The sequence below is a fragment of the Nomascus leucogenys genome, chromosome 6 (assembly GCF_006542625.1).
Source record: "Nomascus leucogenys isolate Asia chromosome 6, Asia_NLE_v1, whole genome shotgun sequence".
Classification (NCBI taxonomy): Eukaryota; Metazoa; Chordata; class Mammalia; order Primates; family Hylobatidae; genus Nomascus; species Nomascus leucogenys.
In genome coordinates, this window is record NC_044386.1 from 58,799,035 (window position 1) to 58,820,395 (window position 21,361).

A 21,361-nucleotide genomic window follows, 5' to 3' on the forward strand; every position below is an offset into this window, starting at 1 on the left:
AAAGGCATGCAGAACTAAGTTTTTGTTTTTAGTATTCACACATCTAAATGTTGAATAATTAAAGAAAAATTAATCAGCACTGATTGACTCTGGAAGAGTATTAAATTAGCTTTTCCCTTTGAAGTAGACCTCAGGCTTAACTTACCTGAAGCTCTTTTGATTCTGAGAGTCTATATGCCTATACTGTGTAAGTTAAACAGTGCATCAGTCCTTTCTATCACTTTAAATTCAGACTAGGACTAAAAAATTTTAGTTAGAAATTACAGGTTTATTTTTATATTTTGAAAAAGGCATAATAGAAAACAAAAATAACCAGGCATATCAATATTTGTGACATACACATACACACAAAAATGAATATAGGAAAATAACACGAAGAAAAAGCATAGTATGTTTTGAAACCAACGTGGGGTATGAACAGATTTTTGATGAAATACAATTAAAGGCTTTAAGTGTCTATGTTCAAGATATTACGATCACTCTTAGCCTACTAGCAAAAATTAGCAAAGTAGGCTTTAAAACATGATTCCTGTTGTTTTAGCAGGATTTATTTTGGTAATGATCCTGCTTCCTTATAAAGAACTACTTTACTTATCATTGTTGAAGTCTTCTTGTGTTAAGGAGTGCAATGAGGCCAGGCACGGTGGCTAACACCCATACTCCCAGCACTTTGGGAGGCTGAGGCAGGAGGATCGTTTGAACCCAGGAGTTCGAGACCAGCCTCAACAACATGGCAAAACTCTGTCTCTACAGAAAATAAAAAAATTAGCCAGGCGTGGTGGCGCATGCCTATAGTCCCAGCTACTTGGGAGGCTGAGGTGGGAGGATCACTTGAGCCTGAGAGGTCAAGGCTGCAGTGAGGTCAAGAACAGGCCACACCACTCTCTCAGCAACCTGGGTGACAGAGTGAGGTCCTGTCTTAAAAAAAAAAAAAAAAAAGAAAAAAAACAAAACAAAACTGATGTACATGTTTTAAAGCAAAACAGAACCCCAAGTCTAAAAGTAAAATAAGCCAAGGGTAGTTACAATGCTGATTAAAAAGAGTATATCCTGAGGCAGTTGTTAGTATATCACTCTCTATTATGTGGACAATAACCTCCAATAGGTAAAATATCTGAGCATTTTGCAAGGTAAACCTCCAAAGTTGTATCACAATGTGCCTTTTTCTTTGCTGTTTCTTCTTTGCCTATTCCTACAGCTACCAGTAAACACTTAGGAACTGCTTTGTGTGCCAGGGTCTCCACGACTACCTCCAGGTTCCATGATTTGCTAGGAGAATTCACAAGACTCAGCATATCATCACACAGCTATGATTTATTACAGCAAAAGCATATGAAACAAAACAGCAAAGAGAAAAGGTCAGAGGCAAAGTCTGGGGGAAACCAGGTATAAGCTTCCAGAGTCCTCTAACAGTGGAGTCACACATATGTGTTGTTTCATTCCACCAGCAACTGAATTGTGACAATATGTGAGAAATGTTGTTTACCAGGGAAGCTTGTTAGAGATACAGTGCCCAGGGTTTTTACTGGGGGCTGGTCACATAGGTACCTTCTACCTACCATGTACCAAAATTCTAGACTCCCAGGAAGAAAGCAGGTTTTCAGCACAAACCACAGGTTAGCTACCATGAACCACTCTTTTCAGTGAGTGGAGCCCTCCTGTTAAGGTTTAAATATGTCCCCCAAAGTTCAAGTGTTGGAAATTTAATTGACATCGTAAAAGTGTTATGAGACCTTTAAAAAGTAATTAGGTAAGGAGGGCTTTGCCCTCATTAATGAATTAGTGCCGCTATCTCGGGAGTGGGCTCATGATAAAAGGCTAAGTTTAGACCCATGTATCTTTCTCATGCTCACTTGCCACGTGGTGCCTTCTGCCATGGCAAGACCCTCGCTAGAATAGATGCTGGCGCCATGTTCTTGGACTGCCTAGCCTCCACACCCATCAACCAAATACACTTCTGTTCATTATAAAATACTTAGTTTGTGTAATTCTGTTATGACAGAACAGACTAAGACACCACTGATATCTAAGTTCCCAGATGCAACAGCCAAGGACAAACCTTATTATCAGGCCTTTCAAAGGGTAAGTCAGGCTGGCTATGTTACTCTTTTCTGCATACTTAGTGACATTCCCACAGGAATAATCATCATAGACATTTTCAGATTCAAGAAGACCCTTCTAATTCAGAAACACCTTTTTTTTTTTTTTTTTTGAAGACAGAGTCTTGCTCTGTTGCCCAAGCTGGAGTGCGGTGGCACGACCTGGGCTCACTGCAACCTCTGCCTCCTGGGTTCAAGCGATTCTCCTGCCTCAGCCTCCTGAGTAGCTGGGATTACAGGCGCATGCCACCATGCCTGGCTAATTTTTGTATTTTTTTATTTTTTTGGAGATGGAGTCTTGCTCCTTTGCCCAGGCTGGAGTGCAGTGCCATGATCTTGGCTCACTGCAACCTCTGCCTCCTGGGTTCAAGTGATTCTTCTGCCTCAGCCTCCCAAGTAGCTGGAACTACAGGCATCCACCACCATGCCCGGTTAATTTTTTATATTTCTACCAGAGACGGGGTTTCACCATGTTGTCCAGGCTGGTCTCAAACTCCTGATCTCAGGTAATCCACCCATCTGGGTTGGCCTCTCAAAGTGTTGGGATTACAGGCGTGAGCCACTGCGCCCGGCCTAATTTTTGTATTTTTAGTAGAGACAGTTGTTTCGCCATGTTGGCCAGGCTGGTCTCAAACTCCTGACCTCGTGATCCGCCCACCTAGGCCTCCCAACGTGCTGGGATTACAGGTGTGAGCCACCGTGCCTGGCCAGAAACACACTTTTTTTTTTTTGAGACAGGGTCTTACTGTGTCGCCCAGGCTGTAGCACAGTGGCATGATCATGGCTCATTGCAACCATGACCTCCCAGGCTTAGGTGATCCTCTTACCTCAGCCTCCCAAATAGTTGGGACTACAGGCATGCACCACCATGGTCGGCTGATTTTTTGTTTATTTTGTAGATATGGGATTTCACCATGTTACCCAGGCTGGTCTTGAACTCCTGGGTTTAAGTGATCTGCCCGCCTCAGCCTCCCGAAGTGTTAGGATTACAGGTGTGAGCCACCACACCAGACCATAAACACACATTTTTAAAAAAAGAGAATTTCCCACCTGAGAAATGGTTAATTCACTTATGTTAATAAATTGTCATGGCTATTTTTTATCTTCTCTAGTTTTACTGAAAGGTAGAATAAAAATATACGAAAAACAAAGGAAAAGTCAGTTTGGTCTTAATGAACCTGAGATCTTGATACTCCAATATAAAGCAGGTTCTTTCAGTATTACTAGCAGCAAAGACTATTAATACCCATGTTACAGTCAACTAGAAATAGACTTCATATGACTACACATAATTAAGCAAAAATAAAGTTGATGACTACTTGGCATTAATAGTTTGGATATGAACTTTAGAACTAAAAGGTAAAGGAGGCATTATAATATCATGTTTATAAAGATAACTTTCTTCAGCTAATATTTTGGGGATACAAGACGAAACTTCGTTTTGTTGTTTACGCCACTTGAGTATATTCTCTGCCAGTTCTTCTGTCTCAGTCACCAATATATCCATCTTTGCTAAAGCCTGGTTCTGTAACATTTGAAAAGGGAAACAGGAGAAATTATGTCTCTTATTAATTCATTATATCATGAGTAACTGATACCAAAGGTTAACACCTGATCTTTTTCCAGCCCCTTACTTCAAAAGCTCCTTAAAACTGTGCTTTCCCACTTCTTACAGTACAAACCTACTCTTTGTGAGTTCACCTCTTTTGTCTTCGATAATCACTCAATGCAGATGACCCTCAATTTATATTGCTAAACCTAACCTCCTTCCTAAAATTCAGGCCCACATTTAAGACTACTGGTAATCTCTATCTGGATGTACCTTCAATACCTCAAACTCAGTCTAACTACAGTTCAAAAATGATTGACCATTTACTACATGTGCAAGAGGTGTCAAAAAATAAACTTGCTAACTTCTTTTTTTTTTTTTTTTTTGAGACGGTGTCTCACTCTGTTGCCAGACTGGAGTGCAGTGGCGCAATCTCAGCTCACTGCAACCTCCGTCTCCTGGGTACAAGCGATTCTTCTGCCTCATCCTCCCAGGTAGGTGGGACTACAGGCACGTGCCACCACGCCCGGCTAATTTTTTGTATTTTTAGTAGAGACGGGGTTTCACCATGTTAGCCAGGATGGTCGTGATCTCCTGACCTCGTGATCCACCCTCCTCAGCCTCCCAAAGTGCTGGAGTGAGCCATCGCGCCCGGCCCACTTACTAACTTCTTTAACCCACACTTGATCCTACTCACCTTCAGGTTACCCAGACTAGAAACTTCATTATTTTTTATGTGTCCCTTGTTCAATTTGTAGCCAAGTTCTAAAAATTTGACCTCCAAAATCTAAAAAAATTATCTTCTGTATTCCTATGCTTTAAATCTTTTATCTGAATGGCGGTAATTAGTCTCCAGGTTTTTCTGCCTTTGGTTTCTCTGCCTAGTCTTCTAACCCACAGCTGATCAAACTTTAATGTGCACAGGAATCACCTGAGGAACTTGTTAAAACGTAGATTCTGATTCTGAAGTTCTAGGGTGCATGATGTCTGTAGTTTTGTATTTATAACAAGCTTCCAAGTGATGTTGATACTCTCTGCCCATACTTAAGAGTAGCAAGGCTCAGTCTGCTCTATCCAATATTTTCTCCATGATTAAGGCAGTTCTAATCAAGTCACTCCTCTGCACCCTTCACTAAACACACACACACCACACACACACACACACACACACACACACACACACATTCAATGGCTCCCCAGTACTCAGACAGTAAAGTCTAAGGTTCTTAGTCTGGTTTTTAAGGCACTGTATAAACTAACCCTGAGCTAATCTCCTCAATACCTTTAGGCATCAGCCAAAGTGGAGTATCACTTTCCCCCCATACTCTCTGGGTTCTTTGACTTTCATGTCTTTCCTCACATTGCTCCTTTTGGCCAAACTATTCTTTCTGATGCATGTCCGAATTTCACTTATTCCTTAAGATTCAGCTTACTTTGGCAAGTGCAGTGGCTCAGGCCTTTAATCCCAACACTTTGGAAGGTCGAGGCAGGTGGATCACCTGAGGTCAGGAGTTGGAGACCAGCCTGGCCAATATGGCGAAACCCTGTCTCTACTAAAAATACAAACTATTAGCCGGGCGTGGTGGCGTATGCCTGTAGTCCCAGCTACTCGGGAGGCTGAGGCAGGAGAATCGCTTGAACCCAAGAGGCGGAGGTTGCACTGAGCCAAGATTGTGCCACTGCACTCCAGCCTGGGCAACAAGAGGGAAACTCCATATCAGAAAAAAAAAAAAAAAAAAAAAGATTCGGCTTACTGCTAACACCTAAATAAATCTTTACTGAAGCTGGACACGGTGGCTCATGCCTGTGATCTCAGCACTTTGAGAGGCCGAGGCGGGTGCCTCACTTGAGCTTAGGAGTTCGAAACCAGCCTAGGCAACACAGTGAGAACTCGTCTCTATTTAAAAAACAAAACAAAAACTTTATTGAAGTCTTCCTATCCCTATCCTACTCAGAATCCTCCTAAACTGGAAGTAACTCCTCCCTTTTCTATGCTCAATAGATGGCATCTCTTTATAATTATTTGCTGCATTTATTATGCAAATATAATCCTATAAGTAGAAAATGTATATTTTACAGCTGTCTCACCAAACATTGAGAATTTGAAGGCAGAGATTGGTCATATCTATCTTTCACAATACATGTAGCATAGCCACGGCACAATGAAGGCAACACATGTTTATTAAATGTTGGAATAATTTAAAATGGCTTCTAAATAAAAATTATATAAAAAAGAAAATGTTAAATCCAAGGCCTAAATAAATAAACAAACACTTCTTCTTCTTTTTTTTTTAATGGGAGAGAGAGTCTTGCTGTCACCCAGGATGGAGTGCAGTGGCACATTCTCAGCTCACACAACCTCTGCCTCCCAGGTTCAAGCAATTCTCCTGCCTCAGCCTCCCGGGTAGCTGGAATTACAGGCGCGCACCACCATGCCCAGCTAATTTTTGTATTTTCAGTAGAGACGGAGTTTCACCATGTTGGCCAGGCTGGTCTCCAACTCCTGACCTCAAGTGATCCACTCGCCGTGGCCTCCCAAAGTGCAGGGATTACAGGCGTGAGCTACCATGACCGGCCAAGAAAATACTTCTTGATTTAAAAATTAACTAGCTCGTAATATTAGCTATTAAAAAGCTAAACTGGGAGAGCACACCTCTAAGATTCTAGTAAAAAATACCTAAAGATAGCTATATTAATACTCACCATTTTCTTTAGATTTGCAGCTAAATGAGGAATATTTCTAATTGTTTCAAGGTGAGTTTCTAATCTCTCAATGAAAGTCACAGCCAACTCCAGCAAATGTACCATATATCTGAAAGAGAAAGAAAAAAGTCAACCATTTTTTTAAGTTTAATTGTTTTACGTTCCTTTTCCTTTCATCAGGACTTTTGAGATAAGAATTACAATCAACCTAGAGAGCCAATAACAACCTTCCTGCATTAATAGAAATATTAGTGATTAAAAAAAGGTCCTTCTCTTTCACTTTAAGCAACTTATCCAAATAAAAAAATGGAAAGAGACAACAGTAATCATATCTGGAATCCAACTTAATGTTAGAGAAACCTCAATGTTAATCATTTTCTCATATAAGTAAAGGAATTTCCCTAGATAAAAAAAAACCCCATTCCATTTCTCTTTTTTTTTTTTTTTTTTTTTTGAGATGGAGTCTTGCTATGTCACCAGGCTGGAGCGCAGCGGTGCAATCTTGGCTCACTGCAACTTCTGCCTCCTGGGTTCAAGCAATTCTCTTGCCTCAGCCTCCCAAGTAGCTGGGATTACAGGCGCCCACCACCACGCCTGGCTAATTTTTGTATTTTTAGCAGACGGGGTTCATTATGTTGGCCAGGATGGTCTCGATCTCCTGACGTCGTGATCCGCCCGCCTCAGCCTCCCAAAGTGCTGGGATTACAGGCATGAGCCACCTTGCCCAGCCCCATTTCTTTTCTTTTTTTTTTTTTTTTTTTTTGAGACAGAATCTCACTCGGTTGCTCAGGCTGGAGTGCAGTGGCACAATCTCGGCTCACTGTAACCTCCACCTCCTGGGTTCAAGTGACTCTTGTGCCTCAGCCTCCTGAGTAGCTGAGATTACAGGCGTGCACCACTACATTCAGTTAATTTTTGTATTTTTAGTAGAGACAGGGTTTTGTCATGTTGGCCAAGCTGGTCTCAAACTCCTGGCCTCAAGTGATCCACCCATTTTGGCCTCCCAAATTACTGGGATTACAGGCGTGAGCCATGACGCCTGGCCTCATTCCATTTCAACTTACTCATTCTCTGTGAAGAATGAAGACAGTAAGGATAAATGTACTTCATTGAAATAACCTACATAGAAAGCTACTTTGAATCTCTGCACTTGCAAAAATGCTTTCAAATCATTGCCTAGTTCTTATATGTAGTACAATATATACATTAAGGGTAATAATAATGTACTAAACAGATACTGAATATAGCCACAAGAAAGGGGTTTTGTTTTTTGTTTTGAGACAGAGTCTCACCCTGTTGCCCAGGCTGGAGTGCAGTGGCGCAATCTCAGGTCATTGCAACCTCTGCCTCCTGGGTTCAAGTGATTTTCCTGCCTCAGCCTCACCAGTAGCTGGTATTACAGGCATGTGCCACCATGCCCAGCATATTTTGTATTTTTTGGTAGAGATGGGGCTTCACCATGTTGGCCAGGCTGGTCTTGAACTCCTGGCCTCAAGTGATCAGCCCACCTCGGCCTCCCAAAGTGTTGGGATTACAGGCGTGAGCCACTGTGCCCAGCCTTGTTTCGTTTTTTTGGAAGAATAAGTTTTTGTATATCTATTATTTTCCTACAAAATAAAAAATCTGACACTTAAGAGAAGATACTGATTTGCTTAAGCTAGTGAGGCACTGGTGGAGAAAGTTAGCAATGAGATCCCCAGATGCTTGCTTTGTATTTATTTATTTGAGACAGGGTCTCACTCTGTCACTCAGGCTAGTGCAATCACAGCTCACCGCAGACTTGACCTCCTGGGCTCAGGTCATCCTCCCAGCTCAGGAATACAGGTGTGTTCCATCATGTGTTGATAATTTTTATATATATTTTTTTGTAGAAACGGGGTTTTGCCATGTTGCCCAGGCTAGTATTTCTCATTAGTCATAATCTACATCTTCAATTTGATACTTGTAATACTCTGTGAGGAAGAGGGCAATAGAACTCATCTCTATTCTATTTATTGGGAAACTAAGGTAAAAATGTAAATCATTTGCTCAAGGCTTTGAGGCATATAAACAGTAGAGATGAGAACAGAATCCAGGTTTTTTCCTCCCTTAGTTGATAGTGTTTTCATCTGCTCCAGTTAAACCCCGCCAATAGAATTTTTACATACAGGCAACATTAACTCAACAATGAATTTACTTTACAACAATGAATTTACTTCACATACAAACAATTTTTATTGTTACATGTTATGGATCTAATGTCTTTCATTAAAGTCATAATTTATAATTCCCAAAACACGATGGCCAAGTTCTTCCTTTTTGCCATAGGTATAATGGTTTAAAAACAAAGATTTTCTTTCTGGTTTAATATATCAACATTAATGTTAACAAATACAATCACTAATTGTTTTATGAATTCTGCTACAAAGTAACTGCAAAACAAAAAGTAAACTCAGAAAACAGGTGTAACTGTTAATTTCTACTTTTCAGTCTAACCTGTGATAAACAGCTTCAATAGGTAAGTTTTCCTGGCACATGGGTTTCAACAGTCTTTGCCTAAGGGATCTCTTCTCTTTCAGCACTGCTTCCAAATGATTATTCATGCTTTGCAGAGTATGACACTTCTGAGCTATACAAATTAAGAACAGTAATTATAGTTAGCAATAGGACAAATAACAGAATCACTAATAATTTCTTCTTTGCCTTGGTTTGACACTACCAATGTCAAAAATTCATCCTATCATTACCCTCCTGTCTCCTCTTTGCTATCTTTAATACCAATACCAATTTCATTTTCAACAACTTTCTCTTAGTCGGTTTTTGTACATCTAATATATTTCTATTATCTCTTTTCCTAGTGATAACCAAATCTAGTGCTAAATTCTTTCTCTGTGTTTCTCATCTCTCCTCTTATTCAGTTCTTATAGCCAGAGCTATATTCTTAACACAAAGTCTTTTTTCCTATCCCTGACTCCGATAGTCTATAAAAGACCATCAAAAAAGAGTCACCTTAGCTGGTGCACTAGCTCATACCTGTAATCGCAGTGTTTTGGGAGACTGAACCAGGAGAATTGAGGCCATGAATTCGAGACCAGCCTGGGCAACATAGCAAGACCTCATCTCTACAAAAAAATTGAAAAAAAAAATTAGCTGGGCATGGTGGCACATGCCAGTAGTCCTAGCTACTTCAGAGAATCAGTTGAAACCAGGTGTTGAAGTTACAGCGACCTGTACTTCAGCCTGGGTTACAGAGTAACACTCTTAAAAAAAAAAAAAAGTCATCCTACAAGCTATTTCTGATTAACTCATTATTTTCCCCATTCAGTTAATGGCTGCCAATTGACCTTTCTTTAAAATTCTTATTTGGAAAAATTCAGATTTGCAGAAAAGTTTCAAAAAAAGAGCTCGGTGAACTCACATATACATTTTACTTTACATTCACCAATTGTTAACATTTGGCTACATTTTCTTTTTATCTTCTTTCTCTCTCCTCTCTCTCTCTCTCTAATTTTTGCTGATCCACTTGAGAGTAAGCTGCAGACAGCATGATGTTTTTTACCTGTAAAACGTTAGCATGTATTTCCCAAGAACAGGAACATTCTCCTATATAACTACAGAACATTATCAAATTCAAAAAATTTCACATTAATACAATACTACCAATATTTAATACAGTCCATATTTAAACATCACTAAGTAACCCAATAATGTCCTTTACAGCAAAAAGAATTTTAATTTTTGAGACAGGGTCTCACTCTGTCACCCAGGCTGGAGCAGAGTGCTACGATCACAACTCATTGCAGCATCGACCTCCCAGGCTCAATCCTTCTGCCTCAGCCTTTCATGTAACTGGCACTACAGGTACATGCTACAATGCCTGGCTAGTTTTTGTATTTTTTTGTAGAGATAGGGTTTCACCATGTTGGCTGGTCTTGAACTCCCGGGCTCAAGCAATCCACCCACCTTGGCCTCCCAAAGTGCTGGGTTTACAGGCGTGAGTCTCCACACCTGGCCACAAGAACATTTTCTCATCAAATATTCAAAACATTGCCAGCCATGGTGGTATGCATCTGTGATCCCAGCTACTTGGGAGGGTGATTTGGGAGGACTGCTTGAGCCATTCAAGACTACCCTAGGCAACATAGGAAGACCCCATCTCATTAAAATAAAAAATTGATCCATGATCATACAGTGCTTTAGTTGTCATGTCCCTTTAGTCTCCTTTAATCTGAAAAGTTCCTCAGACTTTGTCTTTCACGTTCTCCTGACTTTGAAGAGCCAATTTGGTGACTTTTTATGCTATTTGTACTACTCAAGCCAACAGAACTTCTATTTCAGCATAGAAATAGAAGATTTCATTAGCTTTGGGACAACACCTGGAAAAATGATGATGTATCATAATTTGACTGACTGGTGCTTATTTACAGTAATCCAAGAAAAAGTTGAAATTCCAGTGATTATCCACTTAACCAAACCACTTACCCAAAAAGAAAGGATGAACAACATCTGCTGTATCTTTTTCTAGTTTCAGGAGTTCAATTTCCAGGTTTTTCTACATGAGGAACAAAAGTAACATTTAGCTCAATCAGAAAGTGTCCATGGCCAGGTGTGGTGGCTCACTCCTGTAATCCCAGTACTTTGGGAGGCTGAGGCAGGTGGATCACCTGAGGTCAGGATGTAGTGAGCCGAGATTGTGCCACTGCAATCCAGTATGGGTGAGAGTAAGACTCTGTCTCAAAAAAAAAAAAAAAAAAAAGTCCAGGGGATTTACTGAAGTTTTTCATTTTGCTGTTCTTGCCCTGCTGCTGCTACTGTTACTACTATTACTGTTACTACTATTATTAAGTAAACATGTAGCTAGTTATGTGCTAGACACTGTTCTAAGTTCAAAGGAATTGCTGTTTGAACCAATAGTTTTTTTGTTTTTGAGACAGGGTCTCCGTCTGTCACCCAGGCTGGAGTGCAGTGGCGCAAACATGGCTCACTGCAGCCCCAATCTCCTAGGCTCAAGTGATCCTTCCACCTCAGCCTCCCAAGTAGCTGGGACTACAGGTGTGTGCCACCATGTCTGGTTACTTTTAAATTTTTTTGTAGAGACGGGATCTCCCTATGTTGCCCACACTGGTCTCAAACTCCTGGGCTCAAGCAGTCCTCCCACCTTGGCCTCCCAAAGTGCGAGGATTATAGGCGTGAGCCACTACATCTGGCCAACTTTTGTTTCTGTTTTCCTATACTAGGAGTAGAAAGTGAAAAGTTCAGGTCGGGCACAGTGGCTCACACCTGTAATCCCAGCACTTTGGGAGGCCGAGGCGGGCAGATCACGAGGTCAGGAGATCGAGACCATCCTGGCTAACATGGTGAAACCCCATCTCTACTAAAAATACAAAAACTTAGCTGGGCATGGTGGCGGGCACCTGTAGTCCCAGCTACTCAGGAGACTGAGGCAGAAGAATGGCGTGAACCTGGGAGGTGGAGCTTGCTGTGAGCCGAGATTGTGCCACTGCACTCCACTGTCACTGGGTGACAGAGCGAGACTCCGCCTCAAAAAAAAAAAAAAAAAAAAAAAAAGAAAGTGAAAACAACATGATTTACCTGGTAGATTTCAGCTTGAATATTTGTGATCTGCTGTAGTCTGGTGAAGTTCACAAAACAAGAAGCTGTTTTCTTAGACATGTTTAACATCTCCTATTGGTAAATGAACAAGGAAAGTAGCAGAATGTCACAAAAAGTTTCTAGGTACATTGGAATAGCATGCCCATAGTCTAAAATATGAGAATATATTATGTTCAACACTGCCTTTGAACACGAAGTACAAAGTAAAACAGTAGCAATGTGTAATTCCTGTTTTAGAACTTTCACCATCACAAATCACTTGCTCAAATATTAAAAAAAAAAGAGAGAAACAAACAACACACTCCCTTTGTATTATTTCCTAAGGTACCATACAAAATAGATTTGTATTACTGATAGTTTATCAAAGGATTCAAAGGCTAAAGTTGTTGGAGAATCACCTCTACATTTCCAAATGACTCAGGCCCAGTCTCTCAGAGCTTCTGGGTTGAAATCAAATACTTTTTGCCTTCATGGAATTATTTATCTGATTCGTTAAATGACCTCAGTTGGCTACAAGTCATTCATACTGTGTATGTTCACATTCTCATCTTTTAGTTAAAGGATTATTTGTATCCAGGCATAATTATTCTTTTAAAAAGGTTACTCCTTCTTTTTCATCCTTTCATTCCATGAGTCCATGCACATTATCTCAGAATTGAGTATTATCTTGTGCATTCCTAGACTTCATCCACGATTTTCTCTATGATCTTGCTTTCTAGAATGCTAGCACAGCAAAGAACTTCATTTAAAAAAAAAAAAATATATATATATATATATATATGGAGTCTCGCTCTGTCGCACAGGTTGGGGTGCAGTGGCGTGATTTTGGCTCACTGCAAGCTCTGCCTCCCGGGTTCACGCCATTCTCCTGCCTCAGCCTCGCGGGTAGCTGGGACTACAGGCACCCACCACCATGCCCGGCTAATTTTTTTGTGTTTTTTAGTAGAGACAGGGTTTCACTGTGTTAGCCAGGATGGTCTCGATCTCCTGACCTCGTGATCTGCCCACCTAGGCCTCCCAAAATGCTGGGATTACAGGCGTGAGCCACCGACTGAGTTTTGCTCTTGTCACCCAGGCTGGAGCACAATGGCACCATCTCTGCTCACTGCAACCTCTGCGTCTTGCATTCAACTGATTCTCCTGCCTTAGCTCCCCAAATAGCTGGGATTACAGCTTCCCAAGTAGGTGGGAGTTTTTGGGATTACCGCCACCATGCCCAGCTAATTTTTTTTGTATTTTTAGTACAGTTGGGGTTTCACCATGTTGGCCTGGCTGGTCTAGAACTGCTGACCTCAGGTGATCCACCCGCCTCAGCCTCCCCGAGTGCTCAGATTACAGGCATGAGCCACCACACCCAGGCCAAAGAACTTTAGAGATCAGATAGGCCAGAGACTGGAAAACTATAGTCCATGAAATAAATGCAGCCCATTACCTGTTTTTGTACAGCCTGTGAGCCAGGCATGGTTTTTATATTTTCAAATTGTTGGGAAAAAGAAAATCAAAGACAATATTTTATAACAGGCTGGGCACAGTGGCTCATGCCTGTAATCCCGAACTTTGGAAACCGAGGTGGGTGGATCATTTGAGGTCAGGAGTTCAAGACCAGCCTGGCCAACATGGTGAAACCCCGTCTCTACTAAAAATACAAAAATTAGCCAGGCAGTAGTGGTGCACACCTGTAATCCCAGCTACTCGGGAGGCTGAGGCAGGAGAATTGCTTGAGCCTAGGAGACAGGTTGTGGTGAGCTGAGATTGTCACTGCACTCCAGTCTGGGCGATGGAGTGAGACTCTGTCTCAAGAAAAAAAAAAAAGCCTGGGCGCAGTGGCTCACACCTGTAATCCCAACATTTTGGGAGGCCATGGCAAGTGGATTATCTGAGGTCAGGAGTTTGAGACCAGCCTGGCCAACATGGTGAAACTCTGTCTGTATTCCAAAAAAAAAAAAAATTAGCCGGGCGTGGTGGCAGGCGCCTGTAATCCCAGCTGCTTCGGGAGGCTGAGGCAGGAGAATTGCTTGAACCTGGGAGGCAGAGGTTGCAGTGAGCTGAGATCGCACCACTGCACTCCAGCCTGGGCGACAGAGCAAAACTCCGTCTAAAAAAAAAAAGAAAAGAAAATGATATGAAATTCAAATTTCATGGTCTAGAAATAAAGTTTTATTGGAACATGACTTCTCTCATCCATTTACACACTATCTCTGTCTGCTTTTATACAACCACCTAGTTGTGTAGCTGCAACCATATGGCCCACAAAGCCTTACATATTTACTCTCTGGCTCTTCATAGTAAAAGTTTACTGTCCAAAAATAATCAATTTTATGAACACTTACTGAGTTAGGCAATAGAATATTCAAATATGAGTGAAACAAGCTCTCTACCCTCACGAGGCTCATTATGGATAGGAAGAAAAAGGTATTCTAGATAGAAAGATCAAAAACATTATAAATGCTCAATAACCACCAGTGTTAGCATATATGTGAAAAGAGGGGTAAGATGTGGCTGAAAACATAGTCTCCAACATAATCATAGATGATCCTGAGTGCTATGCTCAACAATCATACTGCAGAAAATGGGAGCAACTGAACATTTTCTGGTGAAGAAGTAATATAATCATGCATAATACTTATTTAGAAATACAGGGTGGCATGATGGCTCACACTTGTAATCCCAGCACTCTGGGAGGCTAAAGCAGGAGAACTGCTTGAGCCCAGGAGTTTGAGACCAGCCTGCACAACACAGGGAGACTCTGTCTCTACAAAAAAATTTTAAAAATTAGCCAGGCAGCCGGGCGCGGTGGCTCACGGCTGTAATCCCAGCACTTTGGGAGGCCGAGGTGGGCAGATCACGAGGTCAGGAGATCGAGACCATCCTGGCCAATATGGTGAAACCCCATCTCTACTAAAAATACAAAAATTAGCTGGGTGTGGTGGCACGCCTGTAGTCCCAGCTACTTGGGAGGCTGTGGCAGAAGAATCGCTTGAACCCAGGAGGCGGAGGTTGCAGTGAGCAGAGATCATGCCATTGCACTGCAGCCTGATGACAGAGCGAGACTGTCTCAAAAAAAAAAAAGAAAAATTAGCCAGGCATGGTGACACGTGCCTATAGTCCCAGCTACTTGGGAGGCTGGGGTGGGAAGATCCCTTGAGCCTAGGAGATTGAGGCTGCAGTGAGCTGTGATCATGCTACTGCAACTCCAGCCTGGGCAACAGAGTGAGACCCTGTCTCAGCAGCAGCGGGGAAGGTGGGGATATTTAACTGGGGCAGTATGAAAAATAAAACCTGGCTGGGCGTGGTGGCTCACACCTGTAATCCCAGACTAGAGTGCAGTGGCAATCTCAGCTCACCACAATCTCTGTCTCCTAGGCTCAAGCAATTCTCCTGCCTCGGCCTCCCGGGTAGCTGGGATTACAGGTGTGCACCACTACTGCCTGGCTAATTTTTGTATTTTTAGTAGAGACGGGGTTTCACCATGTTGGCCAGGCTGGTCTTGAACTCCTGACCTACCTGAGGTGGGTAGATCACCTGAGATCAGGAGTTGGAGACCGGCCTGGCCAACATGGTGAAACCCTGTCTCTACTAAAAATACAAAAATTAGCCAGGCATGATGACATATGCCTGTAATCCCAGCTACTAGGCAGGCTGAGATGGGAGGATCACTTGAGCCCAGGAGGCTGAGGCCGCAGTAAGCTGTGAGCACACTACTGCACTCCAGCCTGAACAACAGAGCGAGACTCTCTCTCTCAAAAAAAAAAAAAAAAAAAAAAATACACCTACAAAACAAACAAAATAAAAACACTAATGAAGAGGGAGGAGGGAATAGGGAATAGTACAGAGTTTACATCTGGAGTGATAAAGATGTTTTTGAAAATAGTTGCACAATATTGAGTATAGTACATGCCACTGAACTGTACATTTTAAGATAGTTAAAATAGTAAATTTTATGTTATATGTATTTTACCACAATTAAAAAAAAAGGAAAAGCCTGGTAACTAGCTAACATAAACAAAAAACACTAGTGGAGAAATAGACAGGAGAGGTTGGATATTTAAACAGGTGGCTGCTACAGTATTCCAGGTGAGGATGAGAATGTGGACTAGGTCAGTAACAGTTAAAAAGGAAAGGAAGAAAAGATGGGAGTTCCTGCAAAGATGGAATTGACAAATCTTAGTTGATATGGTAAGGGATAAAATCCAGTTAATACTCTAAGGATTCTGCTTCAGGTGAGTGGACAGTTATGCCATTCACTGAAGTAGATAACACAAGATATTTTACTGATGGCAAAATTGAGGAACAGGAAAGTATTACTCCAACTTCACACTGCCAAAGTGTGCCAGGATGGAAGTGAGAACACATCTAATCCACTGTCCTTCCATCATATCAGCTGACCCTTTTTTCTTTGTTTCTCTCAGGAGGTAAATGAAAGTAAAATATTTTCTACAATTTATCACATTGTAACCAACCTGTTCCCTGGTATATCTCCCTCTCTCCATGCTTCTACACTAATCTTCGTTGTATATCTGACAAACTAGTAAACTGTTGGGTTCAACAATAGAGTAATGGTGCTTAGCTAAGAACATGCAAGAGAAACCAGAGGAAAAATAAGAATGTTTAAGAAGCAGATAACAAAAAAGGAGAGAAGAAAGAAAGAGGGTCAGGTGCAGTGGCTCTCACCTGTAATCCCTGCACTTAGGGAGGTGGAGGCTTATTTTCTATAATAAATAGAAAGTACAACTATTTGAGGATTGAGACTTAGTTTAACACATTTAAAAAAAAAAGAAGAAAAAAGCATCAGGGATTGGGGAATACAGAAAAGTCTTTTCCTTTAGCTATTGTTATTATATATTGCTATTACATGCCCCAAAGGGCAAAAGAACCCTGAAAATGAAAGGATCCTGAGAAAAAGGAGTCTATTCAGGGTATTTGTTTATTCTGTGGCTAGGCACAAGAAGAAGCTGAAATCCAGAAACTTTGCACTTAATATAAAAATCCTGGCCTGTAATCCCAGCACTTTGGGAGGCCGAGGCGGGCGGATTACGAGGTCAGGAGTTCAAGACCAGCCTGACAAACGTGGTGAAACCCTGTCTCTACTAAAAATACAAAAATTAGCCGGGCGTGGTGGTATGTGCCTGTAATCTCAGCTACTTGGGAGGCTAAGGCGGGAGCATTGCTTGAACCCAGGAGGCAGAGGTTATGGTGAGCTGAGATCGTGCCATTGCACTCCACCCTGGGCAATAAGAGCGAAACTCCGTCTCAAAAAAAAAAAAAAAAAAAAAAAAAATCGTGGTAACATTATATACCATATATGCATGTATAAATTTGTAATTTGTGGGCACTCTTTCTTCTTTTTCCTATCCCTTCCTTTTCACACTGAATTCTAGCTGAGGGACATTAAAAGGGAGGTAGTATAGCAGAGAATTTAAGAGCAGAGGCTCTCAAATGGGAGACGAGGTGTAGAGGAGAGTAGGACACAGGTTAAGAAAACAGAATTAGTAGATTCTGTGGTTTTTTTGGTAGATCCAGACCCTGATCTTATTAATTGCCAATAAGCAATGATCAAGCTTTGGTCAAGACTCCATGACTCACTCACACTTGCTGGAAAAACATCTAGAATGTAAGGCCACTAAAGCAGTCCCTAGGAGAATAAACTAAAGCAATACCCCATTATCCTACAGACAGTCCTACCTTTCTTTCACCAAATCACTCTCTAACGGATTGAAACAAAACTTCAAACAAGCTATGTTTTCTTTTTTTTTTTTTTTGAGACAGAGTCTCGCTCTGTCACCCAGACTGGAGTGCAATGGTGCGATCTTGGCTCGCCGCAAGCTCCACCTCCCGGGTTCACGCCATTCTCCTGCCTCAGCCTCCGGAGTAGCTGAGACTACAGGCGCCTGCCAGCACGCCTGGCGAATTTTTGTATTTTTAGTAGAGATGGGGTTTCACCTTGTTAGCCAGGATAGTCTCGATCTCCTGACCTCATGATCCACCCGCCTCGGCCTCCTAAAGTGCTGGGATTACAGGCGTGAGCCACCGCGCCCGGCCTCAAACAAGCTATGTTTTCTAGAAGAGTTGTATCAAATCACAATTTTAGGAATCACTCAATTTTTTAAAAATCCTTGCCAGCAGGAACTCAATAGTCTTAATTTTTAATGCACAAAAAATGATGTGCATTAAAGTGATGGGCTGTTTAAAGGGACGATGTGACAAATCATTTTGAAAGAATCAATGCTAAATCCTTCTAACAAGAAAAGGTTTTTGGCTGGGTGTAGTGGCTCACACTTGTAATCCCAGCACTTTGGGAGGCCGAGGTGGGTGGATCATTTGAGGTCAGGAGTTCGAGACCTGCCTGACCAATATGGTGAAACCCCATCTCTACTAAAAGTAAAAAAAATTAGCCGGGCGTGGTGGTGCGCGCCTGTAATCTCAGCTACTCAGGAAGCTGAGGCAGAATTGCTTGAACCCGGGAGGCGGAGGTTGCAGTGAGCCAAGGTTGTGCCACTGTACTCCAGCCTGGGCAACAGAGCGAGACTATCTCAGGGAAAAAAAAAAAAAAGAAAAGAAGAGATAAAGGTTTTTATGTATAAAGTTTGCTTAAAGTAAAACCAACCTACAAGTCTGTAAATAGCTCCCTCATTGGGACTAGCTGTGTAGTACGGTTGTCAGAGGTCTTAAGGAGCTATGGAGTGGGATCTTAAGGAGCTGTGGAGTGGGACATGTTAACTGTAGGTAAAACCAGTAACTGTCTAATTAATGTTACTTGAGAGACAGTAGACACCCCCAAGACAACCACCACCCCTAAAAAAGAGTTCACCCATCAATGCCTGAAATTCTGTCACCTAAACTCCTTTGGTTTAGGCATTTGTATTTCCTACCAATGCTCTTTAGAGGGATACCAAGTACCAAAAGTTGGGGTTTTTTTTTTTTTTTGAGACAAGGTCTTACTGTGTCACCCAGGCTGGAGTGCAGTGGCACGATCTTTGCTCACTGCAACCTCCACCTCCAGGGCTCAAGCGATTCTCATGTCTCGGCTTCCCAAGTAGCTGGGATTACAGGCACCTATCACTATACCCAGCTGATTTTTGTATTTTTAGTAGAGACTGGGTTTCACCATGTTGATCATGCTGATCTCAAACTCCTGACATCAGGCGATCCACCCACCTCGGCTTCCCAAAGTGTTGGGATTACAGGAGTGAGCCCTCAAAAATGTTTTCTATTATGAGTTTGCCAAACTATTTTGTGACAGGAGAACTGGACAATACAAGTGAGAGTACTAGGTAACCTGATAAAAAGAAAAAGGCCGGGACAGGCAGATCACCTGAGGTCAGGAGTTCGAGAGTACCCTGGCCAAAATGGTGAAACCGCCTCTCTACTGAAAGTATGAAAATTAGCAGGTGCGATGGCAGGTGCCTGTAGTCCCAGCTACTCGAGAGCACGAGAATTGCTTGAACCCAGGTGGCGGAGGGTACAGTGAGCCAAGATCACACCACTGCACTCCAGCCTGGGCAACAGAGGGAGACTCCGTCTCAAAAAAAAAAAAAAAAAAAAGCAAGAAAAGAAAAGAGAAAGAAAACACAGGAGAGGGCGGGTGCGGTGGCTCACGCCTGTAATCCCAGCACTTTGGGAGGCTGAGGCAGGCAGATCACGAGGTCAGGAGATCGAGACCATCCTGGCTAACATGGTGAAACCCCATCTCTACTAAAAATACAAAAATTAGCAGGGCGAGGTGGCAGGCACCTGTAGTTCCAGCTACTTGGGAGGCTGAGGCAGGAGAATGGCGTGAACCCAGGAGGCAGAGCTTGTAGTGAGCCAAGATAGTGCCACTGCAGTCTGGCCTGGGCGAAAGAGCGAGACTCCGTCTCAAAAAAAAAAAAAGTTATATATTCTCCGTAAATCTACCATCATGTTTGTAGTGTTTTTTGTTTTGTTTTGTTTTTTCTGAGACAGGGTCTCACTCTGTTGCCCGGGCTAAGTGCAGTGGCCCGATCGCATCTCACTGCAACCTCCATCTCCTGAGCTCAAGCCATCTTCCCATCTGAGCCTCCAGTACCCATGTGGTCCCGGGAGTAGTTGGGACCACAGGTGTACGCCACCATGCCGGCTAATATGTGCTAACTTTTACAGATCAGTTTAACTTTTCTGTTTTTAGTGAAATTCCTCAACTTCCTCTATATATCAAAATTTATTTCCCCATTTTTCTCAATGCCCTTGATCCCACTTCCCCCATGCCCTCCTGTCACTTGCATTCTATTATTTCCTCACATGTTCAATTTCTCCCTCTGTTGGCTCCTTCCCCCAACATGCTCTTCTTGCCCAACCTATAACTGCCACTCCGTGACTCCTTGGGTTAATGTCTCTTTTCTCTCCTTCTCAAAATTAATCTCTTCCTCCATTCACGTTCCAAGGTCTTATCTTTTTAGCCAATACTTTTTTTTTCTTTTGCCTTTAAAGATGCCAAGGCCGGGCACGGTGGCTCACGCCTGTAATCCCAGCACTTTGAGAGGCCGAGGCGGGTGGATCACGAGGTCAGGAGATCGAGACCATCCTGGCTAACAAGGTGAAACCCCGTCTCTAATAAACATACAAAAAAAAAAAAAATTAGCTGGGCGTGGTGGCACGCGCCTGTAGTCCCAGCTACTCGAGAGGCTGAGGCAGGAGAATCGCTTGAACCCGGGGGGTGGAGGTTGCAGTGAGCCGAGACCGCGCCACTGCACTCCAGCCTGGGCGTTAGAGCGAGACTCTGTCTCATATAAATAAATAAATAAATAAATAAATAAATAAATAAATAAATAAATAAATAAATAAAATAAAAATGCCAAAAAGAGGTCCTGGCGCTCTTCTCTACCCAGCACCTCCCGCCCCAAATACGATTCAACACTTCCCACAAACGAGCCTTGTTGGGAATGCTTGTTCCGCAAGGGGACAGAACGACCCGTATTTTCCATCCCCGCCTTACACTACAGTCTAGAGGCAGTATCACTGGATAAAAGAAAGGCCGGTAACAGTCTAATCTCCCACAAACTGGACTGGGACAAATTTACCCTACAGACACTCAAAACACAGTCTACCCTAAACACCATCTACTCAGATCCCCGCTTTCCAAGCACCCACTGCAGAACGGTCGCGGCTGTTGCCTGGAAGGGGCTCTTATTATTCTAGTACAGACCCCAACCAGGACCCTCACCTCTCCCACAGCCAGCAGCACCAACTCACAGCCATATTGTTGCCACCGTGGGCACCCACTTGATGACACCACCGTCGCCCCCACGTACCTGACTGACCATCCCCGAAGCTATGAAGTGGCCTAGCACTAGCCCAGCGCCGTTAGGCGCGGACGCCGGGCCCCACGGATTGGCAGCGGCCATGGCTCGGACGCACCTCCCGCGAAGGCGCCAAGAATGAGCGGGAACGCACGGCGAACGCA

General features: G+C 42.6%; 1 protein-coding gene across 9 annotated transcripts; it reads right to left on the bottom strand.

Annotated features, from left to right (window-relative positions):
• Nucleotides 1-247: 247 nt before the first annotated feature.
• On the bottom strand, nt 248-21,361 carry HAUS2 (HAUS augmin like complex subunit 2). 9 transcript variants are annotated; one of them, XM_030814231.1, is made up of 7 exons: nt 21,210-21,335; nt 11,923-12,015; nt 10,813-10,882; nt 9,364-9,452; nt 8,827-8,959; nt 6,352-6,460; nt 248-3,624 (listed from the first exon to the last, which is right to left on the bottom strand). In XM_030814231.1, exons 5-7 carry the CDS (start codon nt 8,931-8,933, stop codon nt 3,415-3,417), a joined length of 426 nt encoding a protein of 141 aa, XP_030670091.1. In that variant the 5' UTR covers nt 8,934-8,959; nt 9,364-9,452; nt 10,813-10,882; nt 11,923-12,015; nt 21,210-21,335; the 3' UTR covers nt 248-3,414. The 9 variants fall into 9 exon arrangements, 8 of the variants coding, with proteins under 8 accessions (XP_030670091.1, XP_003266822.1, XP_030670093.1 ...); XR_004030460.1 differs by having other exon boundaries at nt 3,156-3,624; nt 21,210-21,361; XM_003266774.2 differs by lacking the exon at nt 9,364-9,452 and having other exon boundaries at nt 21,210-21,360.